The sequence below is a fragment of the Macaca fascicularis genome, chromosome Y (genome assembly GCF_037993035.2).
Source record: "Macaca fascicularis isolate 582-1 chromosome Y, T2T-MFA8v1.1".
NCBI classification, from domain to species: domain Eukaryota; kingdom Metazoa; phylum Chordata; class Mammalia; order Primates; family Cercopithecidae; genus Macaca; species Macaca fascicularis.
The window spans coordinates 11,254,337-11,278,811 of NC_132903.1; the positions used below are offsets into that span (position 1 = coordinate 11,254,337).

Sequence of the window (24,475 nt, forward strand, 5' to 3'; positions counted from 1 at the left end):
AATGAACTAAGAAGAAACTAAACGTTATTTACCGCCAGTAAGTGACAGAGTATGTCAAACCCTTCTTTAAATATCAAAGTAGCCAGGATGAGAGAAATTAGATGCCAGAAACTCATGGGATTTATAGATACAGTAAAACACATCAGAAATCTACCCATTCCAGAACCACAATATATCCAGAATTCAGCAACCTATATGAGGAGGCATCTGGAAATCATCTCAAGTAAAGAATAACTAGGTGAATTGTAAACTCAGAGAAGAATAAACTAGGCAGACGCATAAGGATAGCTGCTTCCAAATATTTTTGGAATTAGCTACATGGGAGGAAAGCAGTTCAGATGTTTTAGAGGTAATACTCTTATTTTTTGTTCCTATTCTTATATATGAGTAATTAATAACAAAATATTTCTGTTTCAGTTCAACAAAATTTTTTTTTTATGGCTCATAAAGTCAGAGGGAGATCCCAGGCAGATACATGCTCATTCTAAAGCCACATTAATACTACCTTTCTTGGATTATATAGTCCATCAACAAGTAACTGAACACTGATCATTATGTGGACCAGCCATTGCTGAAGCATCCAAAACCCAGAGAGAGAGAAAGGCACTGTTGCTCCCATGGGAGTTTATAATTGGGTTAAAAAAAAAGTAACAAAACATAACACATTAATATAAAGAAGGAATTTTTTTTTTTTTTAAGACAGATTCTCACTCTATCACCCAGACTGGAGTGCAGTGGTGCCATCTTGGCTCACTGTAAGCTGTGCCTCCTGGGTTCACACCATTCTCCCACGTCGGCCTCTGGAGTAGCTGGGACTACAGGTGCCCACCACCACTCTCACCTAAATTGGTGTTTGTATTTTCAGTACAGACGGGGATTCACAGGGTTAGCCAGGAAGGTCTCAATCTCCTGAACTTGTGATCTGCCCAACTAATGATTTAAAAACACTGGTAGGGCACATATGACATGGAAAAAAATCAAGAAGGAATAGGGAATATATGTCTGACTAATTCACCTTACCAGAGGTACAGTGTAATTCCTGGGCTCCCCAACAGGCCACTGTGGTGGCATCTTGATAAAACAAAAAGGAAACCAAAATTATTTAAACATTCCTATACATTTTCAAATGAGATACACAATATTGAGGTACTTATCATGCCAGATCATTTGTTATCATAATAAAAGGAACACAATACAAAAAAGAAGTACTTTAGGGTTTCGAATCCCCGAAGTTCTTGTTATTTCTACATATAATACCTCACCCTTTACCTAAATTTTCTGGAGATGTCATTGTGGAAATCTCAGAGATACTAGTTCTTTCAATTTATTACAATAGATATGGAAATGGGACATGGATATAGTCATATCTACGAAAAGAGACCCAGGGAACTACTATCACGAAGCAGCAAGCTAAAATAAATATATAATTGGAATTCTATGATCTAAGAATTGGTTAATAATTTTATTTCACTCTGTATCTCTACAAAATTCATGGAAGTCACTCTGGATGTTTCAACTCTTTGATAGTAAGGATGAAAAAAAAATACATGCTGCAGTACAGAAGCGGACACTAAGTCTCCAAAAAATGTTCTACAGAAATGATATTGCTTCGTGTATTTATGTCAAAATTCATTGCACTGCTTCAAAATAATACAGAAGTCTTCATTGAAGACCAATTCTAAGTGTTTTCTTAAATTTATGTACATTTCACTAGTTTAAAATGACAAAATATTCAGGCAATTTGTATAAACAATTTAAAGGCCTACATAGTATCTGAAAGTAAAAGATTTTAGTCTCTCTTCAATTACCGCATAATAATATACAGGAAAGTGATATCCAGTGATGACCTGACATGGTGAATTTCGGTAAGTAGGATATGCCTGAAAATAAATTTCACAGAAAGAATGAATGAATATGGTAAAACATTCTTTTAATCAGAAAGAAATATCATTCCCAATACAACAAAAATATGAACAACTTTAAAATATTAATTATTTCTCTATACACAACCATGAAGAATTCTAAATGAATGACTGTTGTTAAGAAGAAAGAAACATTCTTGGTCAATAGCTACCCTTTGGGAGGAGAAGGAGAATGAATGACAAAAGAAGTGACTACTATACCAGGCAAAGTTTACCTTATTCATAGTGTGTACCTCTGCCCACCCAGAAGTTATTTCTTATACTGGTGATAAGGCGCTATTAAGACAGATTTCAATGTAAATTAAATTAATACATTTGCTATTTCTCTGTCAAAATACTTCTAGACTGTTTTGTATTTGACAATATTATAGGGTAATATGAAGTTCTCCTACAGATGTTATGGCATTTTCTGTACTTCATTTTGAAAAACTAACGTCAGTACATAATCCAAAACGGATAAGAGACAGTACAATGTCTTCTGCATTTCAATAAATACTTATTGATTGAAATCATACAGGTAGCAGCATACATCAATACACCTAGAATCAGTAATGGCTCACATGGAATGTGAACAACAAGTAGGGCTTTTTTTCTAGTCATTGTTCAGAGAAGGCAACAAAAGCAAAGGTATACCCTTACATTATTCAAGTACATGGAAAATGTCAACAAATGAATACTGAGGAACTATTTCACCACTCTTTTGTTACTTATTTTTCATCAAAGAAAATGTCTTTTAAACTAAGACCTACATAAAAAGAACTAAGAAGAAAATAAATGTTATTTATCACCAGTAAGTGATAGATACTTTCTTGGATAATATAGTCCATCAACTATATAAAGAAGGCAAATCCTTCTTTAAATATCACAGTAGCCAGGATGAGAGAAATTAGATGCCAGAAACTCATGGGCTTTATAGATACAGTAAAACACATCAGAAATCTACCCATTCCAGAACCAGTATATATCCAGAATTCAGCAATCTATATGAGGAGGTATCTGGAAATCATTTCAAGTATAGAATACCCAGATGAACTGTAACCTCAGAAAGAATAAACTAGGCAGACGAACAAGGACAGCTGCTTTCAAATATTTTTGGAACAGGCTACATGGGGGCAAGGCAGTTCAGATGTTTTAGAGGTAATACTCTTATTTTGTTGTTCCTATTCTTATTTAAGAGTAATTAACAACAAAATATTTCTGTTTCACTTCAACAATTTTTTTTTACGGCTGGTAAAGTCAGAGGCAAATCCCAGGCAGATACATGCTCATTCTAAAGGCATATTAATATTACCTTTCTTGGATTATATAGTCTATCAACAAGTAACTGAACACTGATCATTATGTGGACCAGCCATTGCTGAAGAACCCAAAACCCAGAGAGAGAAAAAGGCACTGTTGCTCTCATGGGAGTTTATAATTGGGTTAAAAACAAAGTAACAAAACATAACACATTAATATAAAGAAGGATTTTTTTTTTTTTGAGACAGAGTCTCACTTGCAACCAGACTGGAGTGCAGTGGTGCCATCTTGGGTCCCTATAAGCTGTGCGTCCTGGGTTCACACCATTCTCACACCTCAGCCTCCGGAGTAGCTGGGACTACAGGGGCCTACGACCACAAGCACTTAATTGGTGTTTGTATTTTTAGTAGAGATGGGGATTCAAGTGTTAGCCAGGAAGGTCTCGATCTCCTGACCTTGTGATCTGCCCAAAAATGATTTAAAAACATTTGTAGGGCATATACGACATGGAAAAAAAATCAAGAAGAACAGGGAGTGTATGTCTGGCTCATTCACTTTACCAGAGGTACTGCATAACTCCTGGGCTCCCCAACAGGCCACTGTGGTGGTATCTTGGAAAAATAGAAAAGAAACCAAAATTACACAAATATTCCTATACATTTTCAAAAACACATGAGATACACAACATTGGTATACTTATCATGCCAGATCATTTGTTATCATAATAAAAGGAACACAATAGAAAAAGAAGTACTTTAGGTTTCGAATCCCCGAAGTTCTTGTTGTTATTTCTACATATAATACCTCACATTTTACCTAAATTTTCTGGACATGGCATCATGTAAATCTCAAAGACACTAGTTCTTTCAATTTATTACAATAGATATGGTAATGGGTCATAGATATAGTCATATCTATGAAAAGAGACCCAGAGAAATACTATCATGAAGCAGCAAGCTAAAATTAAAATATAATTGGAATTCTGTGATCTAAGAATTGGGTAATAATTTTATTTCACTCTATATCTCTACAAAATTCATGGAAGTCACTCTGGATGTTTCAGCTCTCTGATGGCAAAGATGAAAAAAAAAATAAATGCCGCAGTACAGAAGTGGACACCAAATCCCTGAAAACTGTTCTACAGAAATTATATTGCTTTGTATATTTATGTCAAAATTCATTGCATTGCTTCAAAATAATACAGAAGTCTTCATTGAAGACCAATTCTAAGTGTTTTCTTAAATTTATGTACATTTCACTAGTTTAAAATGACAAAATATTCAGGCAATTTGTATAAACAATTTAAAGGCCTACATAGTATCTGAAAGTAAAAGATTTTAGTCTCTCTTCAATTACCGCATAATAATATACAGGAAAGTGATATCCACCAGTGATGACCTGACATGGTGAATTTCGGTAAATGGGATATGCCTGAAAATAAATTTCACAGAAAGAATGAATGAATATGGTAAAACATTCTTTTAATTAGAAAGAAGTATCATTCCCCTATAACAAAAATATGAACAATTAAAAAATATTATTTTTCTACACGCAACTATGAAGAATTCTAAATGAATGACTGTCTTTAAGAAGAAACAAACATTCTCTGTCAATTGCTACCCTTTCTGAGGGGAGGGAGAACAATTGACGTAAGAAGTGACTACTACACCAGGTAAAGTTTACCTTATTCATACAGTGTACCACCTTTGCCCACCCAGAAGTTATTTCTTACACTGGTGATAAGGCTCTATTAAGACAATTTCAATGTAACTTAAATTAATACATTTGCTACTTCTTTGTCAAAATATTTCTAGACTGTTTTGTATTTGACAATATTATAGGACAATATGAAGTTCTCCTACAGACATTATGGCTTTTTCTGTATTTCATTTGGAAAAACTAAGGGCAGTATATAATCCAAAACTGAAAAGAGACAGTATAATGTCCTTCATGCTTCAATAAATACTTAATGATTGAAAACATATATAGCAGCATACTTGAATACACCTAGATTCATTAATGGCTCACACGGAATGTGGGAAACAAGTAGGGCTTTTTTTCTAGCCATCATTCAGAGAAGGCAACAAAAGCAGAGGTATACCCCTACATTATTCAAGTACATGGAAAATGTCAACAAATGAGACACTGAAGAACTATTTCACTACTATTTTGTTACTTATTTTCCATCAAAGAAAATGTCTTTTAAACTAAGACATGAATAAAATGAACTAAGAAGAAACTAAACGTTATTTACCGCCAGTAAGTGAGAGAGTATGTCAAACCCTTCTTTAAATTTCAAAGTAGCCAGAATGAGAGAAATTAAATGCCAGAAACTCATGGGATTTATAGATACAGTAAAACACATCAGAAATCTACCCAATCCAGAACCACAATATATCCAGAATTCAGTAACCGATATGAGGAGGCATCTGGAAATCATCTCAAGTAAAGAATAGCTAGGTGAACTGTAAACTCAGAGAAGAATAGACTAAGCAGACAAATAAGGACAGCTGCTTTCAAATATTTTTGGAACTAGCTACATGGGTGCAAAGCAGTACAGATGTTTTAGAACTTAATACTCTTTTTATTGTTCCTATTCTTATTTAAGAGTAATTAACAACAAAACATTTCTGTTTCTCCAAGAAATTTTTTTTTTACAGCTGGTAAAGTCAGAGGCAGATTCCAGGCAGATACATGCTCATTCTAAAGCCACATTAATATTACCTTTCCTGTATTACATAGTCTATCAACAAGTAACTGAACACTGATCATTATGTGGACCAGCCATTGCTGAAGCACTCAAAAGCCAGAGAGGCAAAAAGGCACTGTTGATCCCATGGGAGTTTATAACTGGGTTAAAAACAAAGTAACAAAGCATAACACAAAAAATAATGAAGAATTTTTTTTTTCTTTTTTTGAGAAGAGTCTCACTCTGCAACCCAGACTGGAGTGCAGTGGTGCCATCTTGGCTCCCTATAAGCTATGCCTCCTGGGTTCACACCATTCTCTGGTCTCAGCCTCCCGAGTAGCTGGGACTACAGGTGCCCACCACAATGCCCAGCTAAATTTGTGTTCCTATTTTTAGTAGAGACGGGGTTTCACCGTGTTAGCCAGGAAGGTCTTGATCTCCTGACCTTGTGATCTGCCCACCTAAAGAATGATTTAAAAATATCTGTAGGCATATATGACATGGAAAAAATCAAGAAAGAACAGGGAGTAAATGTTTGGCTCTTTCACTTTACCAGAGGTACTGCATAACTCCTGGGCTCCCCAACAAGCCACTGTGGTGGCATCTTGAAAATAAAGAAAGGAAACCAAAATTATTCAAATATTCCAATACATTTGGAAAAACAGATGATATATACAATATTGAGGTACTTATGCTGGCTCCTTTGTTATTATAATAAAATAAACAAAATAGACAAAAGAAGTACTTTAGGTTTCGAATCCCCGAAGTTCTTGTTATTATTTCTACACACGATAAGTCACCTTTTAGCCAAATTTTCTGGAGGTGGAAATCTCAAAGATACTAGTTCCTTGAATTTAGTAACGTAGATATGGTAATGGATCATAGATATAGGTATATCTATGGAAAGAGACCCACAGAACTACTATCATGAAGCAGCAAGCTAAAATAAAAATATAATTGGAATTCTGTGATCTAAGAATTGGATAATAATTTTATTTCACTCTGTATCTCTACAAAATTCACGGAAGTCAGTCTGGATGTTACAGCTCTTTGATGGCAATGATAAAATAAAAAAGTACATGATACCATAGAGAAGCGGACACCAAATCTCCAAAAACTGCTCTATAGAAATGATATTGCTTCATATATTCCAGTCAAAATTTATTCCATTGCTTCAAAATCATACAGAGGTCTTCATTCTAGACCAATTCTAAGTGTTTTCTTAAATTTTACGTACATTCACTACTTTAAACTGACAAAATATTCAGGCAATTCGTATAAACAATTTAAAGGCCTACATAGTATCACAAAGTAAAACCTTTCGCTCCCTCTTCAATTACCTGATAATTATATACAGGCAACTGATATCCAGTGATGACATGACACAGTGAATTTCGGTAAATAGGATATGCCTGAAAATAAATTTCACAGAATGAATGAACGAATATGGTAAAACATTCTTTTAATTAGAAAGAAATATCATTCCCAATATAACAATAATATGAACAACTTTAAAATATTAATTATTTTTCTACATACAACAATGAAGTGTTCTAAATGAATTACTGTCTTTAAGAAGAAAAGAAATATTCCCTGTCAATTGCTACCCTTTCAGAGGGGAGGGAGAACAAATGACATAAGAGGTGACTATTACACCAGGCGAAGTTTAACTTATACATACTGCCCACTCAGAAGTTATTTCTTATACTGGTGATAAGGCTCTATTAACACAGATTTCAGTATAAGTTAAATTAATATATTTGCTATTTCTTTGTCAAAATACTTCTAGACTGTTTTGTATTTGACAATATTATAGGGTAACATGAAGTTCTCCTACAGATGTTATGGCTTTTTCTGGACTTCATTTTGAAAAACTAAGCGCAGTATATAATCCAAAACTGGAAAGTGACAGGATAATGTCTTCTATGTTTCAATAAATACTAATGATTGACAACATATAGGTAGCAGCATACATGAATACACCCAGATTCATTAATGGCTCATACATAATGTGAGCAACAAGTAGGGCTTTTTTTCTAGTCATTGTTCACAGAAGGCGAATAAAGCAGAGGTATACCCCTACATTATTCAAGTAAATGGAAAATGTCGACAAGTGAGACACTGAGGAACTATTTCATTACTATTTTGTTACTTATTTTTCATCAAAGCAAATGTCTTTTAAACAAAGACAGTAAGTAAAATGAACTAAGATGAAAATAAATGTTATTTATCACCAGTAAGTGATAGAGTATGTCAAATCATTCTTTAAATATCAAAGTGCCAGGATGAGTGAAATTAGATGCCAGAAACTCATAAGATTTACAGATATAGTAAAACACATCAGAAATCCACCCATTCCTGATCCACAATATATCCAGAATTCAGTAACCTACATTAGGAGGCATCTGGAAATCATCTCAAGTAAAGAATAGCTAGGTGAATTGCTGACCTCAGAGAAGAATAAACTAGGCACACACATAAGGACAGCTGCTTTCAAATATTTTTGGAACTACCTACATGGGGGCAAAGCAGTTCAGATGTATTAGAAGTAGTAACTTTTTTTTTTGTTCCTATTCTTTATTAAGAGTAACTAATGACAAAACATTTCTGTTTCTCTTCAAGAAATTTCTTTTACGGCTGGTAAAGTCAGAGGCAGATTCCAGGCAGATACATGCTCATTCTAAAGCCACATTAATACTACCTTTCCTGTATTACATAGTCTATCAACAAGTAACTGAACACTGATCATTATGTGGACCAGCCATTGCTGAAGCACCCAAAACCCAGAGAGACAAAAAGGCACTGTTGATCCCATGGGAGTTTATAATTGGGTTAAAAACAAAGTAACAAAACATAATACAGTAATATAATGAAAGATTTTGTTCTTGTTGTTTCTTGAGACAGAGTCTCACTATGTCACCCAGACTGGAGTGCAGTGGTGCCATCTTGGCTCCCTATAAGCTATGCCTCCTGGGTCCAAACCATTCTCTGGTCTCAGCCTCCCGAGTAGCTGGGACTACAGGTGCCCACCACAATGCCCAGCTAAATTTGTGTTCATATTTTTAGTAGAGACAGGGTTTCACCGTGTTAGCCAGAAAGGTCTCGATCTACTGACCTTGCGATCTGCCCACCTAAAGTATGATTTAAAAATATTTGTAAGGCATATAGGACATGGAAAAAATCAAGGAAGAACAGGGAGTGTATGTCTGGCTCATTCACTTTACCAGAGGTACTGCATAACTCCTGGGCTCCCCAACAAGCCACTGTGGTGGCATCTTGAAAATAAAGAAAGGAAACCAAAATTATTCAAATATTCCAATACATTTGCAAAAACAAATGATACACACAACATTGAGGTACTTATGCTGGCTCCTTTGTTATTATAATAAAAGAAACACAATAGACAAAAGAAGTGCTTTAAGTTTCAAATCCCCGAAATTCTTGTTATTTCTACATATAATATGTCATCTTTTACCCAAATTTTCTGGAGGTGGAAATCTCAAAGATATTAGTTCTTTGAATTTATTACGATAGATAGGGTAATGGGTCACAAATATAGTCATATCCATCAAAGAGAGCCAGAGAACTACTATCATGAAGCAGCAAGCTAAAATAAAAATATAGTTGGAATTCTGTGATCTAAGAATTGGGTAATAATTTTATTTCACTCTGTAGATCTACAAAATTTATGGAAGTCAGTCTGGATGTTTCAACTCTTGACGGCAAGAAGAAAAAAAAAATACATGCTGCAATACAGAAGCGGACACCAAGTCTCCGAAAACTGTACTACAGAAATGATATTGCCTCATACATTCCAGTCAAAATTTATTCTATTGCTCCAAAATCATACAGAGGTCTTCATTCTAGACTAATTCTAAGTGTTTTCTTAAATTTTACGTACATTTCATTACTTTAAACTGACAAAATACTCAGGCAATCTGTATAAACAATTTAAAGGCCTACATAGTATCGGAAAGTAAAACACTTTGCTCCCTCTTCAATTACCTGATAATTATATACAGGCAACTGATATGCAGTGATGACCTGACATGGTGAATTTCGGTAAGTAGGATATGACTGAAACTAAATTTCACAGAACGAATGAATGAATATGGTAAAACACTCATTTAATTAGAAAGAAATATCATTCCCAATATAACAAAAATATGAACAACTTTAAAATATTAATTATTTTTCTATATATAACAATGAAGAGTTCTAAATGAATGACTGTCTTTAAGAAGAAACATTCTCTGTCAATTGCTGCCCTTTGGGAGGGGAGAGAGAACAAATGACATAAGAAGTCACTATTACACCCAGCAAAGTTTACCTTATACATACTGCCTACCCAGAAGTTATTTCTTATACTGGTGATAAGGCTCTATTAAGACAGATTTCTATGTACATTAAATTAATACATTTGCTATTTCTTTGTCAAAACACTTCTAGATTGTTTTGTATTTGACAATATTATAGGATAATATGAAGTTCTCCTACAGATGTTATGGCTTTTACTGTGCTTCATTTTGAAAAACTAAGGGCAGTATATAATCCAAAATTGGAAAAGAGACAGATAATGTCTTCTATGTTTCAATAAATACTTAATGATTAAAAACATACAGGTAGCAGCATACTTGAATACACCCAGATTCAGTAATAGCTCACATGGAATGTTAGCAACAAGTAGGGCTTTTTTCTAGTCACCGTTCAGAGAAGGCAACAAAAGCAGAGGTATACCCCTACATTATTCAAGTATATGGAAAATGTCAACAAAAGAGACACTGAAAAACTATTTCACTATATTTTGTTACTTATTTTCCATCAAAGAAAATGTCTTTTAAACTAAGACATTAATAAAATAAACTAAGAAGAAAATAAATGTTATTTACCACCAGTAAGTGATAGAGTATGTCAAATCCTTCTTCAAATATCAAAGTAGCCAGGATGAGAGAAATTAGAGGCCAGAAACTCATGGGATTTATAGATACAGTAAAACACATCGGAAATCTACCCATTCCAGAACCACAATACATCCAGAATTCAGCAACCTATATGAGGAGGAATCTGGAAATCATCTCAAGTAAAGAATAGCTAGGTGAATTGCTAACCTCAGAGAAGAATAAACTAGGCAGACACAGAAGGACAGCTGCTTTCAAATATTTTTGGAACTAGCTACATGGGGGCAAAGCGGTACAGATGTATTAGAAGTAATACTTCTTTTTTTGTTTCTATTCTTTTTTAAGAGTAATTAACAACAAAACATTTCTGTTTCTCTTCAAATTTTTTTATGGCTGGTAAAGTCAGAGGCAGATTCCAGGCACCATGCTCATTTTAATGCCACAATAATACTACATTTCCTGGATTATATAGTCTATCGAAAAGTTACTGAACGCTGATCAGTATGTGGACCAGCCATTGCTTAAGCACCCAAAAGCCAGAGAGAGAAAAAGGCACTGTCACTCCCGTGGAAGATTATAATTGGGTTAAAAACAAAGAAACAAAACATAACACATTAATATAAAGAAGAATTTTTTTTTTTTTTTGAGACAAAGTCACCCTCTGTCAACCAGACTGGAGTGCAGACATGCCATCCTGGCTCATTGTAAGCTGTGCCTTCTGGATTCACACGATTCTCCTACCTCAGCCTCCCAAGTAGCTGGGACTACAGATGTCCCCTACAATGCCCAGCTAAATTGGTATTTGTATTTTTAGAAGAGATGGCGTTTCACTGTGCTAGTCAGGAAGGTCTCAATCTCCTGACCTTGTGATCTGCCCATCTAAAAGATTTAAAAACATATGTAGGGCATATGATGTGGAAAAAATCAAGAAAGAAAAGGGAGTATATGTTTGGCTCATTCACTTTACCAGAGGTACTGCGTAACTCCTGGGCTCCCCAACAGGCCACTGTGGTGGCATCTTGAAAAAACAAGGAGGAAACCAAAATTATTCAAATATTCCTATACATTTTTAAAAACACATGATACACACCATATTGAGGTACTTATCATGCCGGATCCTCAGTTATCACAATAAAAGAAACACAATAGACAAAAGAAGTATTTTAGGTTTCAAATCCCCGAAGTTCTTGTTTTTTCTACATATAATACCTCACCTTTTACTCAAATATTCTGGAGATGTCATTGTGGAAATCTCAAAGATACTCGTTCTTTGAATTTAGTATGATAGATAGGGTAATGGGTCACAAATATAGTCATATCCATGAAAAGAGAGCCAGAGAACTACTATCATGAAGCAGCAAGCTAAAATTAAAATATAATTGGAATTCTGTGATCTAAGAATTGGGTAATAATTTTATTTCACTCTATAAAATTCATGAAAGTCAGTTTGGATGTTTCAGCTCTTTGACGGCAAAGATGAAAAAAAAAATACATGCTGCAATACAGAAGCAGACACAAAACCTCCGAAAAATGTTCTACAGAAATGATACTGCTTCATATATTCCTGTCAAAATACATTCCATTGTTTCAAAATAATACAGAGCTCTTCATTCCAGAGCAATACTAAGTGTTTTCTTAAAATTATGTACATTTCACTAGTTTAAAATGACAAAATATTCAGGCAATCTGTACAAATTAAAGGACTACATAGTATGTGAAAGTAAAAAATTTTGCTCCCTCTTCAGTTACCTGGTAATTATATACAGGCAACTGATATCCAGTGATGACCTGACATGGTGAATTTCGGTAAGTAGGATATGCCTGAAAATAAATTTCACAGAAAGAATGAATGAATACGTTAAAATATTCTTTTAATTAGAAAGAAGTATCATTCCCCTATAACAAAAATATGAACGACTTTAAATATTATTTTTCTATATACGACTAGGAAGATTTCTAAAGGAATGACTGTCTTTAAGAAGAAAGAAACATTCTCTGTCAATTGCTACCCTCTGGGAGGGGTGGGAGAACAAATGACATAAGAAGTCACTATTACACCAGGCAAAGTTTACCTTATTCATAGTGTGTACCTCTGCCCACCCAGAAGTTATTTCTTATACTGGTGATAAGGCTCTATTAAGACAGATTTCAATATAAGTTAAATTAATACATTTGCTATTTCTTTGTCAAAATACTTCTAGACTGTTTTGTATTTGACAACATTATAGGGTAATAATATGAAGTTCTCTTACAGATGTATGGCTTTTTCAGTACTTCATTTTGAAAAACTAAGGGAAGTATATAATCCCAAACTAGAAAAGTGACAGTATAATATCTTCTATGTTTCAGTAAATACTTAATGATGAAAACATATAGGTAGCAGCATACTTGAATACACCCAGATTCAGTAATGGCTCATACGAAATGTTAGCAACAACAAGGGCTCTTTTTCTAGTCATCATTAAGAGAAGGCGAAAAAAGCAGCGGTATACCCCCACATTATTGAAGTACATGGAAAATGTTAACAAATGAGACACTGAAGAACTATTTCACTATATTTTGTTACTAATTTTCCATCAAAGAAAATGTCTTTTAAACTAAGACATAAGTAAAATGAACTAAGATGAAAATAAATGTTAGTTATCACCAGTAAGTGATAGAGTATGTCAAATCCTTCTTTAAATATCAAAGTAGACAGGATGAGAGAAATTAGATGCCAGAAACTCATGGGATTTATAGATACAGTAAAACACATCGGAAATCTACCCATTCCAGAACCACAATACATCCAGAATTCAGTAACCTACATTAGGAGGCATCTGGAAATCATCTCAAGTAAAGAATAGCTAGGTGAATTGCTAACCTCAGAGAAGAATAAACTAGGCAGACACAGAAGGACAGCTGCTTTCAAATATTTTTAGAACTAGCTACATGGGGGCAAAGCAGTTCAGATGCATTAGAAGTAATAACTTTTTTAAATTCCTATTCTTTTTTAAGAGTAACTAATGACAAAACATTTCTGTTTCTCTTCAAGAAATTTTTTTATGGTTGGTAAAGTCAGCGGCAGATTCCAGGCAGATACATGCTCATTCTAAAGCCACATTAATATTACTTTTCCTGGATTTTATAGTCTATCAACAAGTAACTGAACATTGATTATTATGTGGACCAGCCATTGCTGAAGCACCCAAAACCCAGAGAGAGAAAAAGGCACTGTTGCTCCCATGAGAGTTTATAATTGGGTTAAAAACAAAGCAAAAAAACATAATACAGTAATATAATGAAGGATTTTTGTTGTTGTTGTTTCTTTTCTTGAGACAGAATCTCACTCTGTCACCCAGACTGGAGTGCAGTGGTGCCATCCTGGCTCACTGTAAGCTGTGCCTCCTGGGTTCACACCATTCTCCGGCCTCAGCCTCCTGAGTAGCTGGGACTACAGGTGCCCACCACAATGCCCAGCTAAATTTGTGTTCATATTTTTAGTAGAGACGGGGTTTCACCGTGTTAGCCAGGAAGGTCTCAATCTCCTGACCTTGTGATCTGCCCACCTAAAAATGATTTAAAATATTTGTAGGGCATATATGACATGGAAAAAATCAAGAAAGAAAAGGGAGTATATGTTTGGCTCTTTCACTTTACCAGAGGTACTGCATAACTCCAAGGCTCCCCAACAGGCCACTGTGGTGGCATCTTGAAAAAACAGAAAGGAAACCAAAATTATTCAAATATTCCAATACATTTGGAAAAACAGATGATATACACAACATTGAGGTACTTACACCGGCTCCTTTGTTATTATAATAAAAGAAACACAATAGACAAAAGAAGTACTTCAGGTTTCGAATCCCCAAAGTGTTTGGTGTTATTTCTACATATAATACCTCACCTTTTACCCAAATTTCTGGAGGTGGAAATCTCAAAGATACTAGTTCCTTGAATCTAGTATGATAGATATGCTAATGGTTCATAGATATAGTTGTATCTATGGAAAGAGACCCACAGAACTACTATCATGAAGCAGCAAGCTAAAATAAAAATATAATTGGAATTCTGTGATCTAAGAATTGGGTAATAATTTTATTTCACTCTGTATCTCTACAAAATTCATGGAAGTCAGTCTGGATGTTTCAACTCTTTAACGGCAAGGATGAAAAAAAAATACATGCTGCAATACAGAAGCGGACACCAAATCTCTGAAAACTGTTCTACAGAAATGATATTGCTTCGTATATTCCAGCCAAAATTTATTCCATTGCTTCAAAATCATACAGAGGTCTTCATTCTAGACCAATTCTAAGTGTTTTCTTAAATTTTACGTACATTTCACTACTTTAAACTGACAAAATACTCAGGCAATCTGTATAAACAATTTAAAGGCCTACATAGTATCGGAAAGTAAAACACTTTGCTCCCTCTTCAATTACCTGATAATTATATACAGGCAACTGATATCCAGTGATGACCTGACACGGTGAATTTCGGTAAGTAGGATATGCCTGAAAATAAATTTCACAGAAAGAATGAATGAATACGTTAAAATATTCTTTTAATTAGAAAGAAGTATCATTCCCAATATAACAAAAATATGAACGACTTTAAAATATTCATTATTTTTCTATATACAACAATGAAGAGTTCTAAATGAATGACTGTCTTTAAGAAGAAAGAAATATTCTCTGTCAATTGCTACCCTTTGGGAGGGGAGGGAGAACAAATGACATAAGAAGTCACTATTACACCAGGCAAAGTTTACCTTATACATACTGCCCACCAGAAGTTATTTCTTATACTGGTGATAAGGCTCTATTAAGACAGATTTCAGTGTAAGTTACATTAATACATTTGCTATTTCTTTGTCAAAATACTTCTAGACTGTTTTGTATTTGACAGTATTATAGGGTAACACTATTTTGACTGAACCTAGGTGTCCAGGCAAAAATAAACAGGATCTGACAGTATAATAGGGTAACAATATTATAGGTAAGTTCTCCTACAGATGTTAAAGCTTTTTCTATACTTCATTTTGAAAAACTAAGGGCAGTATATAATTCAAAACTGGAAAAGAGACAGTATAATGTCTTCTATGTTTCAATAAATACTTAATGATTGAAAACATATAGGTAGCAGCATATATGAATACACCCAGATTCAGTAATGGCTCACACGGAATGTTAGCAACAACTAGGGCTTTTTTTCTAGTCATCGTTCAGAGAAGGCAACAAAAGCAGAGGTATACCCCTACATTATTCAAGTATATGGAAAATGTCAACAAAAGAGACACTGAAAAACTATTTCACTATATTTTGTTACTTATTTTCCATCAAAGAAAATGTCTTTTAAACTAAGACATAAATAACATGAACTAAGAAAAAAATAAATGTTATTTACCACCAGTAAGTGATAGAGTATGTCAAATCCTTCTTTAAATATCAAAGTAGCCATGATGAGAGAAATTAGATGCCAGAAACTCATGGGATTTATAGATACAGTAAAACACATCGGAAATCTACCCATTCCAGAACCACAATACATCCAGAATTCAGCAACCTATATGAGGAGGCATCTGGAAATCATCTCAAGTAAAGAACAGCTAGGTGAATTGCTAACCTCAGAGAAGAATAAACTAGGCAGACACAGAAGGACAGCTGCTTTCAAATATTTTTAGAACTAGCTACATGGGGGCAAAGCAGTTCAGATGCATTAGAAGTAATAACTTTTTAAAATTCCTATTCTTTTTTAAGAGTAACTAATGACAAAACATTTCTGTTTCTCTTCAAGAAATTTTTTTATGGTTGGTAAAATCAGCGGCAGATTCCAGGCAGATACATGCTCATTCTAAAGCCACATTAATATTACTTTTCCTGGATTTTATAGTCTATCAACAAGTAACTGAACACTGATTATTATGTGGACCAGCCACTGCTGAAGCACCCAAAACCCAGAGAGAGAAAAAGGCACTGTTGCTCCCATGAGAGTTTATAATTGGGTTAAAAACAAAGCAAAAAAACATAATACAGTAATATAATGAAGGATTTTTGTTGTTGTTGTTTCTTTTTTTGAGACAGAATCTCACTCTGTCACCCAGACTGGAGTGCAGTGGTGCCATCCTGGCTCACTGTAAGCTGTGCCTCCTGGGTTCACACCATTCTCCGGCCTCAGCCTCCTGAGTAGCTGGGACTACAGGTGCCCACCACAATGCCCAGCTAAATTTGTGTTCATATTTTTAGTAGAGACGGGGTTTCACCGTGTTAGCCAGGAAGGTCTCAATCTCCTGACCTTGTGATCTGCCCACCTAAAAATGATTTAAAATATTTGTAGGGCATATATGACATGGAAAAAATCAAGAAAGAAAAGGGAGTATATGTTTGGCTCTTTCACTTTACCAGAGGTACTGCATAACTCCAAGGCTCCCCAACAGGCCACTGTGGTGGCATCTTGAAAAAACAGAAAGGAAACCAAAATTATTCAAATATTCCAATACATTTGGAAAAACAGATGATATACACAACATTGAGGTACTTACACCGGCTCCTTTGTTATTATAATAAAAGAAACACAATAGACAAAAGAAGTACTTCAGGTTTCGAATCCCCAAAGTGTTTGGTGTTATTTCTACATATAATACCTCACCTTTTACCCAAATTTCTGGAGGTGGAAATCTCAAAGATACTAGTTCCTTGAATCTAGTATGATAGATATGCTAATGGATCATAGATATAGTTATATCTATGGAAAGAGACCCACAGAACTACTATCATGAAGCAGCAAGCTAAAATAAAAATATAATTGGAATTCTGTGATCTAAGAATTGGGTAATAATTTTATTTCACTCTGTATCTCTACAAAATTCATGGAAGTCAGTCTGGATGTTTCAACTCTTTAACGGCAAGGATGAAAAAAAAATACATGCTGCAATACAGAAGCGGACACCAAATCTCTGAAAACTGTTCTACAGAAATGATATTGCTTCGTATATTCCAGCCAAAATTTATTCCATTGCTTCAAAATCATACAGAGGTCTTCATTCTAGACCAATTCTAAGTGTTTTCTTAAATTTTACGTACATTTCACTACTTTAAACTGACAAAATACTCAGGCAATCTGTATAAACAATTTAAAGGCCTACATAGTATCGGAAAGTAAAACACTTTGCTCCCTCTTCAATTACCTGATAATTATATACAGGCAACTGATATCCAGTGATGACCTGACACGGTGAATTTCGGTAAGTAGGATATGCCTGAAAATAAATTTCACAGAAAGAATGAATGAATACGTTAAAATATTCTTTTAATTAGAAAGATCATTCCCAATATAACAAAAATATGAACGACTTTAAAATATTCATTATTTTTCTATATACAACAATGAAGAGTTCTAAATGAATGACTGTCTTTAAGAAGAAAGAAACATTCTCTGTCAATTGCTACCCTTTGGGAGGGGAGGGAGAACAAATGACATAAGAAGTCACTATTACACCCAGCAAAGTTTACCTTATACATACTGCCCACCAGAAGTTATTTCTTATACTGGTGATAAGGCTCTATTAAGACAGATTTCAGTGTAAGTTACATTAATACATTTGCTATTTCTTTGTCAAAATACTTCTAGACTGTTTTGTATTTGACAGTATTATAGGGTAACACTATTTTGACTGAACCTAGGTGTCCAGGCAAAAATAAACAGGATCTGACAGTATAATAGGGTAACAATATTATAGGTAAGTTCTCCTACAGATGTTAAAGCTTTTTCTATACTTCATTTTGAAAAACTAAGGGCAGTATATAATTCAAAACTGGAAAAGAGACAGTATAATGTCTTCTATGTTTCAATAAATACTTAATGATTGAAAACATATAGGTAGCAGCATATATGAATACACCCAGATTCAGTAATGGCTCACACGGAATGTTAGCAACAACTAGGGCTTTTTTTCTAGTCATCGTTCAGAGAAGGCAACAAAAGCAGAGGTATACCCCTACATTATTCAAGTATATGGAAAATGTCAACAAAAGAGACACTGAAAAACTATTTCACTATATTTTGTTACTTATTTTCCATCAAAGAAAATGTCTTTTAAACTAAGACATAAATAACATGAACTAAGAAAAAAATAAATGTTATTTACCACCAGTAAGTGACAGAGTATGTCAAATCCTTCTTCAAGTATCAAAGTAGACAGGATGAGAGAAATTAGAGGCCAGAAACTCATGGGATTTATAGATACAGTAAAACACATCGGAAATCTACCCATTCCAGAACCACAATACATCCAGAATTCAGCAGCCTATATGAGGAGGCATCTGGAAATCATCTCAAGTAAAGAATAGCTAGGTGAATTGCTAACCTCAGAGAAGAATAAATTAGGCAGACACAGAAGGACAGCTGCTTTCAAATATTTTTAGAACTAGCTACATGGGGGCAAAGCAGTTCAGATGTATTAGAGTACCTTTTATTTGTTCCTATTGTTTTTTAAGAGTAATTAACAACAAAACATTTCTGTGTCTCTTCAAGAAATGTTTTTTTCGGCTAGTAAAGTCAGAGGCAGATTCCAAGCAGATACATGCTCATTCTGAAGTCACATTAATACCACCTTTCCTGGATTATATAGTCTATCAGCAAGTAACTGAACACTGATCATTATGTGGACCAGCCATTGCTGAAGCACCCAAAAGCTAAGAGAAAAAGGCACTGTTGCTCCCATGGGAGATTATAATTGGGTTAAAAACAAAGAAAAAAAAAATAACATATTAATATAAAGAAGGATTTTTTTTTTTTTTTTGAGACAGAGTCTCACTCTGTCAGCCTGACTGGAGTGCAGTCATGCCATCCTGGCTCCCTATAAGCTGTGCCTCCTGTGTTCACACCATTCTCCCACCTCAGCCTCCCAAGTAGCTGGAACTACAGATGCCCACTGCAACGCCCAGCTAAACTGGTGTTTGTGTTTTAGACACGATGGCGTTTCACCGTGTTAGCCAGGAAGGTCTCAATCTCCTGACCTTGTGATCTGCCCACCTAAAGATTTAAAAACATATGTAGGGCATATATGATGTGGATAAAATCAAGAAAGAACAGGGAGTATCATTTTGGCTCATTCACTTTACCAGAGGTACTGCGTAACTCCTGGTCTCCCCAGTAGGCCACTGTGGTGGTATCTTGAAAAAACAAAAAGGAAACCAAAATTATTCAAATATTCCTATACATTTTCAAATACATGACATACACAATATTGAGATACTTATCATGCCGGCACCATTGTTATTATAATAAAAGACAATAGAAAACAGAAGTACTTTAGGTTTTGAATTCCTGAAGTTCTTGTTGTTATTTCTACATATAATACCTCACATTTTACCCAAATTTTCTGTAGATGTCATTGTGGAAATCTCAAAGATACTAGTTCTTTGAATTTATTACGATAGATACAGTAATGAGTCATAAATATTGTCGTATTTATGGAAAGAGACCCAGAGAACTACTATCATGAAGCAGCAAGGTAAAATAAAAATATAATTGGAATTCTGTGGTCTAAGAATTGGGTAATAACTTTATTTCACTCTGTATCTCCACAAAATCCATGGAAGTCCCTCTGGATATTTCAGCTCTTTGATGGCAAGAATGAAAAAATAAATACATGCTGCAATACAGAAGCGAACACCAAATCTCCAAAAACTGCACTACAGAAATGATATCGCTTCGTATATTCCTGTCATAATTTATTCCACTGCTTCAAAATAACTCAGAGGTCTTCATTCTAGACCAATTCTAAGTGTTTTCTTAAATTTATTTACATTTCACGAGTTTAAAATGACAAAATACTCAGGCAATTTGTATAAACAAGTTAAAGGCCTACACAGTATCTGAAAGTAAAACATTTTACTCCCTCTTCAGTTACCTGATAATAATATACAGGAACCTGATATTCAGTGATGACCTGACATGGTGAATGTGGATAAGCAGGATATGCCTGAAAATAAATTTCACAGAATGAATGAATGAATATGGTAAAATATTCTTTTAATTAGAAAGAAATATCATTCCCAATATAACAAAAATATGAAAAACTTTAAAATATTAATTCTTTTTCTATATAAACTATGAAGAATTCTAAATGAATGGCTGTCTTTAATAAGAAAGAAACATTCTCTCTCAATAGCTACCCTTTGGGAGGGGAGGAAGAACAAATGACATAAGTGCCTATTACACCAGGCAGAGTTTACCTTATTCCTACTGTGTACCTCTGCCCACCCAGAAGTTATCTCTTAAACTGGTGATAAGGCTCTATTAAGACAGATTTCAATGTAGGTTAAACTAACACATTTACTATTTCTATGTCAAAATACTTCTAGACTGTTTTGTATTCAACAATATTACAGGGTAATACTGTAGTTGTTTTACAGATGCTATGGCCTTCTCTGTACTTTCTTTCAAAAAACTAAGGGCAGTATGTAATCCACAACTGGAAAAAAGACACTGTAAGATCTTCTATGTTTTTTTTTTTTTTTTTTGAGACGCAGTCTTGCTCTGTCACCCAGGCTGGAGTGCAGTGGCCGGATCTCAGCTCACTGCAGGCTCCTCCTCTCGGGTTCACGCCATTCTCCTGCCTCAGCCTCCCGAGTAGCTGGGACTACAGGCACCCGCCACTTCGCCCGGCTAGTTTTTTGTATTTTTTAGTAGACACGGGGTTTCACCGTATTAGCCAGGATGGTCTCGATCTCCTGACCTCATGATCCGCCCGTCTCGGCCTCCCAAAGTGCTGGGATTACAGGCTTGAGCCACCGCGCCCGGCCAGATCTTCTATGTTTAAATACATACTTTCTGATTGAAAACATATGGGCAGCAGCATACAAGAATACACCCAGATTCAGTAATGGCCCACAGTAAACATTAGAAACAAGTGGGGCTTTTTTCTAGCCATTGTTCAGAGAAGAAAAAAGAAGAGGTACACCATACATGTTTCAAGTACATGGAAAATGTTAACAAATGAGAGATACTGAAGAACAATTCCACTATTTTCTTACTTTATTTTTCATCAAAGAAAATATGTTTTAAACTAACACATAAATAAAATAAGCTAAGAAGAAAATAAACATTATTTATCAACAGTAAGTGATACAGTATGTCAAATCCTACTTTAAACATCAAAGTAACTAGGATGAGAGAAATTAGATGCCCGAAATTCATGGGTTTTATAGACAACAGTAAAACAGATCAGAAATCTACCCATTCCAGAACCAGAATATATCCAGAAGTCAGCAATTTACATGAGGAGGCATCTGGAAATCATCTCTAGTAAAGAACAGCTAGATGAATTCCTAATCTTACAGAAAAATGAACTAGGCAGGTACTTGAGGATGAAACTAGGCCTCATAAAACTTAGAAACTAGGCCTCATATAAAAAAAATTAACACCAGGTGGCTCTGGATAGGGTCCCACCCTGCCTCGATAGGGTTCCACCCTGATAGGGTCCCACCCTGCCAATTCCGGGAAACAACCTCATGGGGTCCCACCCTGCCAATTCCGGGGGTCCCACCCTGCCTCGAAGTTCCCGGAATCAGCAACTCCAAGAAAAAACCTCATAAGGTCCTGCTCTAACCAATTAGAACAAGACACCTTGCTCAGGCCATAGCTAGACCCAATTACCACGCGCCTAAAGCTTTGTTTGAATTTCGCGCCTTAAGCTGTGTTTGAACTTGTGTTTGCCTATATAAAAAACCTATAACAAGCACTCGGGGTCCCAGGGCCAACTTAGAGCTTGGGACCCTAGCGCGCTAGTAATAAATAACTCTCTGCTGTGAATCTCGTGTCGGTGATCCTTCGCGGCGACCCCTGCCCAGGAGGGAATCAACAGTTCGTCCAAGGACCCCCGACCCATCCGGCGGAGACCCATCTGGCCCGGGCCACGGACTGCTGACTGAACGGACCCACCAGGTACTTTCGTTTTGTTCTGTCTGTCTTGCCGGCTAACTCTGAGCTCTGGGGAGTACTCCTTCTGAATTAAGTGGGGAAGGGGAACAGACGTGTCCAGCACCTTCCCACTTATGCCCCCAGGGGACGCCCTGGCGGTAGTCTGGGGAAAGGCTGACGACTCAGTCAGCCTTCTTAAATCCGTAGGCAAGTTGCTCCTGCCATCTGAATATTTTGTGATCCTGTGGCGCCACTCTCTGGCCGCGCGGCTTCTCCTTACTTGCCTGGTCTTTGTCTTTGTTTCTTTCGTTTTGTCCTTGTTATACGTGGACGGAATGGGACAGACGTTGATGACTCCTTTGTCTCTAACCTTGACTCACTTCCCTGACGTCCGGGCTCGAGCCCACCATCTCTCTGTAGAAGTCCGTAAGGGACGATGGAAAACATTCTGCTCGTCCGAATGGCCAACCCTCCATGGGGAGTGGCCCCGGGACGGAACATTTAACCTCTCAATTATCTTGCAGGTTAAAGCAAAAGTGATGGATCCTGGGCCACTCGGACACCCAGACCAGGTGGCCTACATAATTACTTGGGAGGATCTGGTCCGAAGTCCTCCCTCTTGGGTGAAACCCTTCCTCCATTCCCCTTCCTCATCCCAATCTACCCTCCTTGCCTTAGAAGCCCCAAAGAATCAGGATCCAGACCCGCATAAGCCAGTCCTCCCAGACGAACCCCAGAGGGACCTCCTCCTTCTTGACCCCCTGCCTCCTCCACCTCAAAACCCCCTTCTGGGACCTCCACCTTACGCTTCACCCTTGCCCCCTGTCTTGTCCCCGGCTCTTTCCTCTACCACCTCGGCCCCTACCCTTTCTCCAACTTCTCCCTTGGCCCCTCTCTCCACCCCGTCTCCTTCTCCAGCCCCGCCCAAGCTCACCCCTCGGACGCCGCCGCCGACACCTCCTCGTCTCCGCTTGCGGCGGACTGAGGACCCAGAGGGCCCTTCTACTTGGCAATCCTCCCTTTTTCCCCTCCGTACTGTCAATCGCACGGTCCAGTACTGGCCCTTCTCTGCCTCTGACCTCTACAACTGGAAAACCCATAACCCTTCCTTTTCCCAAGACCCCCAGGCCCTAACCTCGTTAATAGAATCCATTCTCCTCACTCACCAGCCCACTTGGGATGATTGCCAGCAACTCTTGCAGGTCCTCCTAACCACTGAAGAAAGCCAGCGAGTCCTCCTGGAGGCCTGGAAAAATGTGCCAGGACCAGGAGGCCTCCCAACCCAACTTCCCAATGAAATAGACGAGGGATTTCCCCTCACCCGCCCAGACTGGGACTATGAAACGGCACCAGGTAGGGAGAGTCTCCGAATCTATCGCCAGGCTCTGTTGGCGGGTCTCAAAGGGGCAGGAAAGCGCCCCACAAATTTGGCCAAGGTAAGGACCATAACTCAGCAAGGGATGAAAGCCCGGCAGCCTTCATGGAAAGGCTTCTGGAAGGGTTCCGAATGTATACCCCATTCGATCCAGAGGCCCTAGAACATAAGGCTACTGTAGCTATGGCATTCATAGATCAAGCTGCATTAGATATCAAAGGAAAACTCCAAAGACTAGATGGAATCCAAACCTATGGATTACAGGAATTGGTTAGGGAGGCAGAAAAAAGTATATAATAAGAGAGAAACCCCTGAGGAAAGGGAAGCCAGGTTAGCGAAGGAACAGATGGAGCGAGAGGATCGTAGGGACCGAGTGAGAAATAAGCATTTAACAAAAATCCTGGCAGCAGTTGTGAAAGAGAAAGGACCAGGAAGAGAGGGAGAA

The 24,475-nt window shown here is 36.5% G+C and overlaps 1 protein-coding gene across 1 annotated transcript in view; it reads right to left on the minus strand.

Moving 5' to 3' along the window:
- LOC141409523 (uncharacterized) overlaps nucleotides 1–24,475 on the minus strand; it is a 62,020-nt gene that overhangs the window by 16,370 nt on the left and 21,175 nt on the right. The window contains exons 14-28 of the mRNA XM_074030520.1: nucleotides 20,644–20,715; nucleotides 19,853–19,903; nucleotides 17,917–17,988; nucleotides 17,132–17,182; nucleotides 15,173–15,244; nucleotides 14,388–14,438; nucleotides 12,498–12,569; nucleotides 11,716–11,766; nucleotides 9,075–9,125; nucleotides 7,191–7,262; nucleotides 6,404–6,454; nucleotides 4,518–4,592; nucleotides 3,722–3,772; nucleotides 1,809–1,880; nucleotides 1,021–1,071 (exon numbers count right to left, since the gene is read on the minus strand). Coding sequence (XP_073886621.1) covers nucleotides 1,021–1,071; nucleotides 1,809–1,880; nucleotides 3,722–3,772; nucleotides 4,518–4,592; nucleotides 6,404–6,454; nucleotides 7,191–7,262; nucleotides 9,075–9,125; nucleotides 11,716–11,766; nucleotides 12,498–12,569; nucleotides 14,388–14,438; nucleotides 15,173–15,244; nucleotides 17,132–17,182; nucleotides 17,917–17,988; nucleotides 19,853–19,903; nucleotides 20,644–20,715 — 915 coding nt within the window. The remainder of the gene's footprint in view (nucleotides 1–1,020; nucleotides 1,072–1,808; nucleotides 1,881–3,721; nucleotides 3,773–4,517; nucleotides 4,593–6,403; nucleotides 6,455–7,190; nucleotides 7,263–9,074; nucleotides 9,126–11,715; nucleotides 11,767–12,497; nucleotides 12,570–14,387; nucleotides 14,439–15,172; nucleotides 15,245–17,131; nucleotides 17,183–17,916; nucleotides 17,989–19,852; nucleotides 19,904–20,643; nucleotides 20,716–24,475) is intronic.